We start from the raw sequence: 11,288 nt of genomic DNA on the forward strand, positions 1-11,288 counted from the left end.
AGGAGGCAGTGGGGTTGTTATTGATAATCTCTCTTTGGGGGGGGTATTAAAGTCTAATTTCTCCCTTCCCCCACAATACTTTTCGATATCTTCCAGATCATAATTGATCTCTTAACACCTTCACCAGTATGTCACCAGTATGGATACCTATGTTCTTTTCTAGCAGCTTTTTTCCATCTATGTTTTCCTCAGTGCAATTTCTACTTCCTTCTGTGATCACATTCAGGACTGTGATGTCAGAGTTCAAATGTTGTGGCTTCACAATCTATGACAGTGAAAAGAGTTTATTATAAAATTTTCACAGCTCTATTCTATTTTTCATCTGTTTTTCTGTCCTTTCTCCATTTCATGCTTAAATGCCCTTGGGATGACTTTGCATAGTTGTCAGTCTCTCTTTAGGCTTTCTTTAAATTTTTTTCTCTTCACTGCTATTTTGTGTTTTATGAGGTGAAACTAAATATCATCCTCCTCCATAAGATTTTACAAAAGAATTTATATTTTAAACCTTCTCTCTCCACCTAACAAGGAAATCAAATGTATACAGCTTGAGGTGAGTTTTTAGATTTTTTTTTGTTTCCTTATTATGACAATTAATGTAATTGTTAGAGTTCTTTACAAAATGGTTCTAATTTTTGTCAATAGCCATTCCTTCATTTGGGTCCTATATTGCCACATCAGCAGCTTATTTCACTGGTCAAGTTGGAGTTGTCTTAATTGTATTTTGTTTTTTGATGTTTACTTGGTACTTGCCATGTGCAATGTCTCCTGATATTTCTCTTGAATAAAATACTTGTGAAGCTTCTATGTAGATTATAAACCATTTGCCTTTCAGTTCTTACTCACCTAATTTACTCCTAAGCCACATATTTTGGCTGTCTTTTTAGTGGCCAGTTTGACATTAGATATCAGATATCAAAGTATGTTGATTTTAATTTAAAAGGTCTTAAGTTCTTTGTAGAATTTTTCTTTTTCTTCATCTTCAGCAAAAGATATTGGCATGTGAGATGTGGCTATTTTCATGAGGGTCCTTTTTTTTTTTAAACATTTATCTTGTACAAGAGATCATGACCATGATGTTTTCTTATTGATTTTGGATATGGGGCAAAATCAACTTCACTAACTCCTTATTTGCCAGACTTCTATTTAGCTATAACTTCTTTGTAGTGAGAATAATTGATATACTCCAGTAATAAGTCTACTTATTAGTTACTGGATGAGAGCTCTCATATTTTGTAGTACCAACAGCTAAGCTAACGGTTACATATATCTAAAAGTTACATTATTCTTAGAATCCTCTGTTCTATTTTCTATCGGTGACACTTTCTCTTTTTTATAAGGTGGGAGGAGGGGATGCACGCAGGACTGAGTCCCATTTTGTATTTGTTTGTTTGTTTCATGATTTGCCATGGCCAAAAAAATTCGTTGAGTGGCCAGTATCCTGCCAGTGAGCTTCTCCATACTTCTCCAAACTGAATATCAGATAGTCTGTTTGAAACCATATGGTAGAACCGGACAGAGCCTCTACTTCCTGATAAAGCCTTTGAGAATCTAGAATAAGTATAAGCTTTTAAAAGGGATATTGCTATTAGCATCTAGTTTTTCTTGTTTTGAAGAATATTTTTAAAAATTGGCATTGTATTGAAAATTAATTCAGAAGATAAGATCAGTTTGGTTAGGTTCTACAAGAAGTTAGGTTTGGTTCTTATTATCTATCCTCAGGACCCTAAGACTATCTAACATACTCATTAAATCCAATATAATTATTAAAGCATTTTGTAGTCCGCATCAAGTCAAGAAAGCATTGGATTTGGAATTAGACCTAGGTGTGAGTCCCACCATTTACTTAGTAGCTTTAGGTTTCTTATCTGCAAAATGGAGATAATGCTATTTTTCCCATAAGGTATAATGAAAGTTCATTGAAATGATATTTTTATCTTTTATTTTATGGTTAACAAACCACTTATAGGAAGAAAAAAGAATTTCCATTGGATCAAATGCTGTAGTTTTAAAGTTTAAGTGAAAAAATTTTAACTCAGATTATTTCAGATACTTAATTGCTTGGCATATAATTTTCAGAATTGTTTCCAAATAACCAAGTTGTAAGTTCCATAAGGTAACAATAATTGTCTGATCTGAACTTTGTACATCTCGTAGCACATAGCACAATGTTTTGTACATAGGAGGTGCTTATAAATGTTTAAATAAATATTCTTATTAGCAGTAACAATGACTGATGATGGAACAGGATGAGGGAAGGCTTATTTCTCAGAAACTTGGTTTATGAATGATCATGTGGAAACACTACTAATATCTTTTTTGTTTCTTCTCTTCCAGAAATCACAGGTATCCAAGATAGGTAACATGCCAGTGCCCTTTAAGATTGCCATGCCCCCTGGAGAGAAGCCATGGAAGAGATGAGGTAGCTGCTACCTGGGAATGTTCTAGGAAAGCTGATTTCAATGGATACAAAATATAAGGACGACTTATTCAGGAAGTATGTGCAGTTTCACGAGTCCAAAGTGGATGCCTCCAGCACCAAGCAACGACCTGTCAATGATGAGTACCTCCGGGTGGCAGCTTCGGCCGTACTCAGTCTGCATAAGATCGAGCCCTTTTATAGATTTCGGTTGATCAAATTTTATGAGGTGGTTGAGAACTCACTTCGCTCACTGAGGTCCTCTAACTTGCGGACTCTCCACAGCGCATTCAACATGCTGGAGACAGTGGGAATCAACCTCTTCCTTTACCCTTGGAAGAAGGAATTCAAAAGTATTAAAGTAAGGCATACAAAAGTGCTTTCTAGTAGTTTAAATAAAGTAGGCTGTAGGGAAGGTTCTTTTCCAGGACTGCTACATCCATCTCCATTAATGCTTCCCTAAAGTTACAGAGGCCTAATGTAGCGGAATGAAGCTTAGACTAGGAATCAAAAGACCTAAGTTTGAGTCCTATACCTGGCATAATTAGCATAGTGACTTCTTAGGTTATTTCCTCTCTCTGGGCCTCACTTATTGTAAAGTAAAGGTATTGAAACAGATAAATAATCTCTTTCCAGCTATAATGATCTATAATGATAATGTTTTTATCATTAAGCAAAGAGTAAATTGCTGTTTGAATCTCAACTTTGTCAATTATTATCTGTGTGATTTTAAGCAAGCCCTTTCCCTCTCTAGGACTTAGTTTTCCCTCAGTTTTTCAATGAGGAACTTGAACTAGTTTCCAACCCCACCCCCCCAAACTCTAATGAGTGTATACTACAAAAGAATAAATGACTGTCAGGTGTTCTATCTTCCACTGGCCTTAAAGCCTGGGAAAGACGTAGAACCAGCAGTTGTGGAATCCAGCGATTGGTACTACCCATATACTTGTTGACTCAGAACTTTTGCTGCCCTTAATCTAAAACTTTTGAATGGATGATATAAGTAGGTAGCATTGCCATAGTGTTTTAAGGATTATAACAACCCTGTGAAGCAAATGATGATGCAAATACTCTTATCCTCATTTTACAGATGAGGACACTGAGGCTTATGGGAGTGAAATGACTTTTGACCTCTTAGATCTCCCTATTTCAAATAAAGTGTTCCTTTTCACTACACTATCATATCTTTCATGGTGTACTCTACCAAGTGATTAGAATTCTGGCAGGAGAATTTAACTGGCCTGGCAAAATTTAACTGTTTTGTCAGTAAAGTTTATGCCAACGGCCTTTATGATTTAGAATGTGTGCTAATGGGCATTTGAAGGGGAGAGGGTCAGATTTTTTTTTTTGGTGTAAAAAGGGGTAAATACCCATTTAAGTTACCTAAAAGATTTGTAATAATATAAAGTTTGGTAGTCTGCTCCCTGCCTCCCTTCCTTTTACAGAGGAAATAACAGAGTTCCAAAGAGGTTAAATGGCTTGCCTGTGCTTACACAGCAAATACAGCCAGCATTAGGAATTGAGTCATTTTATCTCTAATCCAGTATTCTATCTATTGTGGTTTGAACCAAATTTCTGTATCATAAAGAGACCCCAGATTGGTTCTCCAGAAATCTTTCTGAAATATAGCACTGAGTTAGATGGTAATTCAGACTCAAGGGGGTCTATATTGTCTTTCTATGAGAACATTTGAATAATTTACCAGGTGATATGGGTCAAATGTATTGTTGTATATTAATGGAAACTAAAAGAATTTTTTGTCATTGGATTTTCTCCTCTTTGTTATTCACTGCTGTTTTCTCTGTTGGTAGAAAGCCCAGTTCCACAAAATCATCAGTTCTTTTCCTGAATTTTCAGAAAGAGAATGGATGTGGAATTTCCCTCATACTACTGTCTTGGATATTAGTAAACATTAATTCCAGTCTCCTAGAGCATGAGTCTAGTGAAGTAATTTACTTCCCTTACTTTTCCATACATGATCTGTATTACAGTTATATGGGAATTGTTTTCCATTTTGTGTATACTAAAGGAAAAACACTGGATTTTTTTCCTCCTTCTAGACCTACACAGGACCTTTTGTTTATTATGTGAAGTCAACATTGCTAGAAGAAGACATCAGAGTCATCCTGAATTACATGGGCTACGTCCAGGATCTTGGAAGTGCATACAGGCTCAAAGAACTGGTAGAAACTTTGCAGGTGAAAATGGTCTCTTTTGAGCTTTTTTTGGCCAAAGTAGAGTGTGAGCAGTTGCTTGAGATACACTCCCAGGTGAAGGACAAGGGTTACTCAGAGCTGGATGTGGTAAATGAGCGTAAGCACAGCAGTGAAGATGTGAGGGGCTGCTCAGATGCCATGAAGAGGCGGGTGGAGTGTAAGGAGAATCTCACTGCTTCTATGGCACGGATGGCCCTTCAGAAATCAGCCAGTGAGAGAGCAGCAAAAGATTATTTCAAGCCCAAAGTGAATAAGCCTTCCAAGTCTATGGACACTTATGATAGTTACTGGGAGAGTAAGAAGCCGCCACTGATGACTTCACTCAGCCTCAGGAAGGAGCCTGCAGTGGTAGATGTGGAAGATGACATCAAAGATGAAATTATTCGACCATCTCCATCTCTCCTGACCATGTCTAGCTCCCCACGTGGCTGCTCTGATGAATTTGTGCCCCTCTCCTCAAATCCCAATGGCATGTTACGAACCATCCCTCCTTATAACACCTATTTTCCCCCTCAAGATGACCTAGACCTTTATACAGATTCAGATTCCAGGGGTACATATAGGAGACCAGATTCTCTCAAGCCAGATGTGTGGCTATTCCGAAATGACTCCAATCCCTTTTACCATAAGCGTACACATCCCGCCAAAGAGACCGCCTCTTCCAAGTGCCAAAGCTGTGGCCTCACATGTGGCTCCTCGCTCTGCCAGCGGTGTGAAACTGTACTCACATGTCGGCAGGACTATCCTGTCACCAAACAGAACAGCTTCCCTATAAAATCAGGCCCCCATGATGGTTTATCCCATGGGGCTACTCTGAGGGAGAAGTCTCTGTACACGGCACAGACTCAGGGCCCTGAAAGGGCATCTCACCTCCACTCAAAATCCAAGACTACAGCTGCATCTCGCTGTGGCTTCTGCAATCGGTCAGGGGCCTCTAACACATGTGCAATCTGTTCAAAAGTCTCATGCGATACCTGCCTCACTGCTTACCACTACGACCCATGCTGCAAAAAGAGTGAGCAACACAAATTCATGCCTAACAGTCAACTCAACTATAAGTCAACTCAGTTCTCCCATCTTGTGTATAGATAGACTTGAACTCTTAAATTCTACACAAAGGGCTAAAACTATACTTTGTGACTTCCTTGGCGAAGTCTTACACTGACCTCGGAAGTGGAGTTATGCTGACCTATGAGGAATGACATTTCACCCCTCTGTTGTCGGTGTTTTTGTGTCCTCATCCATGCTATACACACCTTGGGATCCACACTGCTGTCAGATCTGTCCAGCAATGGATGCTTTGTGATTCAGTGAGGGGGAGAGAACCAACTAAGCTTCCTTTCCATTTTGGCACTTGGGTTTGCTAGTCCTCTTGTGTGCACCCCACTCCCACCCCTGCCCAGTTTTGTTTTTTAAAGGAGTTTTAATACCTGGGGTTTTCAGATGACACCCCAGCTGCCCCACTGATGAGCTGCAGTGGGCTCGGGAGGGATAGCCATGAAGATTCATGGTTCCCATTTCAGGGAATAGTGAAAGGTTTTTGAAAGAGCATTCTTTCACAGCAGTATCTCCTAGGAGTCCTATTGCTGCCCACAGAAGTTTATCTCAAAGTGCTTCCTGAAATATCCAACCACCTCTCCCCACCCCCCTCCACATTTAGCTATTGTTTTAAATAATCACCAAGATCCTTGAGTGGGCTCTCCAGTGCCCCCTCATATTTGGCTCACTAGGTTTCAAAGTTCGAACAGGAGACAGTCATGCTTGATTTTCCTCTAGTGTACTGTACAGTATTAGTGCACTTGTTGACATGATATTTTCATTGCAGCCATCCAAAAGAGGCTTGATTTTAATTCCTTTCTGTTGCACACGTATTGATTCCCTTCTTTGTACTGTAAATAGGTGACCTGAAAAATTTTATTTTTTAATAAATATATCCCTTGTTGTGTGCTTAAAAGTGGTAAAAAATCATTATCTGCCTATTTATAATTTCTCCCTGGGTTTTCTTGTTTGTTTTCATCTTGGAGGGTGGAAATGGAGGCTCTTGTGTTGCAAAAATGTTGTTTGCATTTAGTACTTTTTTCCTCATGTTCCCCGGGTGAAGTTGTTAGAAGTGGGAAGAAATATTGAAGATGGGTTCCTTTTTTGAGTCAGTAGAGGTAACTAAGCTGTTGTCTTCCCTTTTAGAATATATATATATACCGTGTACCTATAGATACCTACCTCCCATTTGCACTTCTTGGGGGTTAGTACAGACTTGGCAGTGAGACTCTGCCCCTGTAGACTGTAGTACTACCCTCATAAATTTAGAGGCCACACTAAGGGCCTTCTCAGGACTTCACTATTCCCCTATGGTCTCTGGCACAAAAGTTGGACCTGACCCTCCTAATTGTCCAGATCTTGTTTCTAAAGGAAATGTAACTTAGTGTTTCCTTTTAATTCACTCTCTCCCTGCTCTTCCCCACCCTCCCATACCTTTATCCTCAGTTTTCAAAATGTGAAAGTTTGAGATATTTTTGCACTTAAAATGGCCAGAAACTGATTGCTTATTTTTATGTATGCTTGGCCTGTCCTGAAAACTCCCTCCAAACTGAAGGTCACCTTTGACTCCTGACTCATGCAATGAATTACCAACCAACTCACCTTTAAATTTTGCTTTGAGGTGAGAAGGGAATGGGGGAGAAGAGTAAGAAATTCTAAATAGTCTATTTATGAACATGCAAAATTACTTTAGCCATAAGTCTGTCAAATGTACAAATCTTTTGGGATCTTACCAAATGTATTTCTAAGAGCAAAGCAAAAAAGAAATGTTTGGCTTTAATTAAAAAAAAAAAATGGGAGGGGAGGGAACAAATCTGAATTTGGCTGCAGATGGTGGTCATTGTTAAACTTACTGACTTCCAGGCTCAGCTGAATGATTTTTTTTCCTAATTGTCTGACTTTTTAAAATCACTATCTCTTTCTATATATATACATACACACATATATCTGATAGATCATGTGTAGATAACACTGTATATAAAGCTGAATTTTAAAGAATTTCACTACTGAGATTAGCTACTTCATTCTGGAGTATCATGCCTATCCTATTTCTGAGGTCTTTAGTTCTCTTGTCCCTTGTCCAGATTGCCTACTGCAAATTTGCTAACAAACTGTGAACTTTAGCCCGGATGACTGCATTAATAAATCTGGTGTACAGTACATATTGTCATGGAAATACTGTTGTTCAAAACTATTGAAATGCAAGTGCTCTGACCATGCACTCTCTTGGTGTGTATCTTATTGTACCAGGTTGCTGTGATTGAGACAGTAAAAGTATATCTGACTTTTAAATGGAGGTGTTTTGCATTTGATTTCTACCAAGAGAGGTGAAGTGATGATAGATGATTTTAAAAATAAAATGTCTTCCACTTGTTAATGGAGGTTTCCCTCCCTCCTTTTTGGCTGTGTTTTTTTTTTTTTTTGAGGGGGTTGGGAGAGATTTCTCAAGTTTAGATGTAGTTATAAAATCCCAGGGTACTATAAATCAGTTTAACAGGTATTTATTTATAGTCCAGGTAGGAGCTAGGGATATAAGGGCAAAAGCTTAAACAGTTCTGCTTCTACAAAGCTCATATTCTTTTGGGGGAAATAACACATAAACATAAATATAAAATATATGCAGATTGAATTAATTGGGGGAGTGGCAAAAGAACACTAATAGGGTGGGGGATCAGGAAATGCCTTTTATAGAAGCTAGGGCTTCCAAGAGGCAGATGAAGAGGTAGTACATCCCAGCATCAAGGGACAGCTTGTGCAAAGGCACAGAGACACCAGATGGAATGCTGCTTATGGGGATCAGCAAATACCCTAGCTTGGCAGGATCATATAATTCAAAGGGAGTGTGGTGGCAGAGGAAATGCTGGACTTGTGGTCAGGAAGACGTGGGTTCAAATCTCATTAATCCTTTGCCTCAGCTCACTGTAAAAGGGCGGGTGGGGGAGGGTTGGACTTGGTCCCTTCCAGCTTTAAATCTGTACCTATGATGAGGGGAGAAGGAATGTGAAATCTGTTTGGAAAGCTAAATTAGAACCATGTTGGTTTTACATGCTATACAGGAAAGCAATAGGGAACTATAGATGCTTCTTGAGCAAGGAAGTGACATGGTCAGACCTATGTTTTAACAATTATTAGTTTGAGGAAGAGAGAATTGAAGAGAGAGGTGGCTGTGTGAAGGAAAGAAAGTGATGGATGAGAGAGAGAGGGGTGGTGGAAGTAGAATTAAAAAGACTTGGCAAATGGTGGGATTTAGAGTGAAGTAGAGTGCAGAGTAAAGAACTGACTTGAGTGATTATCTGGATAGAAACAAGGATGCTAAATCAGTCCTCCCTAGGATGATGAGCAAGCTGGGGCTCTACTAGTTCTGTGGGAAAAGGAGAATATTAAACTCAGTTTTGGATGTTTAAGACTCATAGGGGACATGCAAGTGGAGATGCAACTGGCAGTTGGGAGATGGAGGGCTGAAGTTTTGGGAACCATATGGGCTGAATATGAAGATTTGGAAGCCATTTGCATAATATTATGGTTGAACCTGTAGGAGCTGATGAAGTTGGTAGAAAAAGAAAAGGGCTCAGAATGAGCCCGGGGTACCCCCTCATAGTGGGGTAGGACATGGATGATAATCTTACAAAGGAGATTGAGAAGTGCAAGTAGAAGAACCAGAGAATGTCTTGAAAATCCACAGAGGAAAGTATCTGGGATGAGAAGGCAGTCTACAGTGTCAAAACTGCAAGTTGGTGGTGGTTTCAGTCCTTTTCAGTTGTGTCTGACTCTCCATGACCCTAGTTGGAGTTTTCCTGGCAAAGACACTGGAGTGGTTTGTCATTTCTCCAGCTCATTTTATAGATAAGGAACTGAGGCAGACAGGGTTAAGTGACGTGCCCAGGGTCACATGACTAGTAAACAGCTGAGGGTAGATGTGAACTCAGGAAAATGAGTCCTTCCTGATTTCAGGCCCAGCACTCAGGCCACTGCCCACCTAGCTGCTCCAACGCTACACAGACTGAGAAAAATGAGGCCTGAGAAAATAATGTTTTTAACAGGAAAGGCCTGGATACCTAGGATCAGAGAAAATGGCCTGCCCAGGCTGGTGGCAGCACTGGGTTAATGCCTGCCTACCTCAAGTTGAGGTTATTAACACCATGGATGTGTGAAGGTCTTTGGAAAAAAAAAAGATAAATGTGATATTGTTGCTAATAAGTCTTGTAAAACCATACAAAAAATCTGAGCTGGAAGGGATTTTTAGAAACCACTTTTTCTTAAAAATATTTTTGATTTCATTTTTGCATCACTCACTTTCCAATCACTACCTTCTCCCAAAAGAGAACTTCTCTCATAAATTAATAAAAACAATGCACTGCCTATATCTGAAAATATATGTTGTACTCAGTGAAAGAGGGTAGGAGTTCTTTACCATCAGACCTCTGAAGTCACATTCAACACTGCAATGATCAGAGTTCTGAGGTTTTTCAGTATCTACTATTGTGGTTATCTTGTAAATTATCCTCTTGGTTCTGTTTATTTTGCTCTGCTCTGTTCATCTGTTCATACAGTTGCCTTCCCAATGTTCTCTGAATTCTTTACATTCATCATTTCTCATCGTGCAATAATCCATCATACTTATACCATGATTTGTTTAGCCACTCCCCAATTAATGGGAACCTACTGCCTTCCTTCCTGTTATAAAATGTTTTATACACCTGGGACCTTTCCCTACAATTTGTCTCTCTAGGCTACATGCCTATTAATAGTAGTAGTACTGATGGGTCAGTGGGTATTTTTGTTTTGCAGTGTTTTAAAAGTATAATTCTAAATTCATTTTCCAAATTGGTTGGATCAATTCACCCTGCGAAACCATCTTATGTAACTCCCTCATTTTACTGATGAGGAAGCCAAGGTCCAGAAAGGATAAGTGATTTGCCTAACTTCACCTATTAAATTATTAGCAGGGCCCTTCAGTGAGATCCAAATCTCCAAACTCCCAGCCCAATAATCTTTCCCCTCAACTATGTTGTTGCCTCTCTTTTCAGTGTCCAGTCCTCTGCCTCCATCCCTCTCAGTGATATACTAGACATCTTTAGCTCTTCCCCCTGGATGGGACTTCCCCTGAGCCAGCCTAGTCTTTCCTAGGACCATAATCTTGCTGTGGATTTAACAGTTCTATAGGCAGCCTTTGTTCATGCAGCCCAGTAAGCCAGCTTCAAACAAGACTTGCTTTGGGAATCTGTGATGGAGAGCCCAGCAGAGTTCATTGTTATACTGTTATACTGGATTTCATGGCATGGCTGTAGTTGGATACACAGTGGATTGTGGATGCCTCTGCACCAGTTCAAGAGCAGATTGCTTAGTTTACATGTTTGACATCTCAAAAAACACTAAAGGACCTGCATATTTAAACACTAGGGATTCAACAGCATAACATTTAACTGCTCTGCCAGCTCATCTTTTCTGCCATCTGTGAACTACATAGTAATGTTGTATGAGCAAGTATTTTGGGATTTTTAAGTTGAAAAGACCCAGGCTCAAATCCTGACTCTTCTACACTACCAACTGTGACACAGAGCAAATCACTTCTGAGCCTGTTTCCTCACATGTGAAATAAATGGATTGAGTTGGGTAAC

The 11,288-nt window shown here is 39.4% G+C and overlaps 2 protein-coding genes across 2 annotated transcripts in view; one reads left to right on the plus strand and one right to left on the minus strand.

The window, feature by feature from the left end:
• Positions 1-1,922: 1,922 nt before the first annotated feature.
• The window catches only part of SLC9A8 (solute carrier family 9 member A8), a 124,374-nt gene continuing 115,008 nt past the window's right edge, over positions 1,923-11,288 (minus strand). The window contains exon 17 of the transcript XR_011972352.1: positions 1,923-2,748. The gene's annotated coding sequence lies outside the window, so the exon portion shown is untranslated. The remainder of the gene's footprint in view (positions 2,749-11,288) is intronic.
• Positions 2,460-8,047, plus strand: SPATA2 (spermatogenesis associated 2). Its single transcript, XM_072633581.1, has 2 exons — positions 2,460-2,777; positions 4,477-8,047. The coding sequence occupies exons 1-2, from the start codon at positions 2,460-2,462 to the stop codon at positions 5,722-5,724; spliced, it is 1,566 nt and encodes a 521-aa protein (XP_072489682.1). The 3' UTR covers positions 5,725-8,047.

Source organism: Notamacropus eugenii, chromosome 1 (genome assembly GCF_028372415.1).
Source record: "Notamacropus eugenii isolate mMacEug1 chromosome 1, mMacEug1.pri_v2, whole genome shotgun sequence".
Lineage (NCBI taxonomy): Eukaryota > Metazoa > Chordata > Mammalia > Diprotodontia > Macropodidae > Notamacropus > Notamacropus eugenii.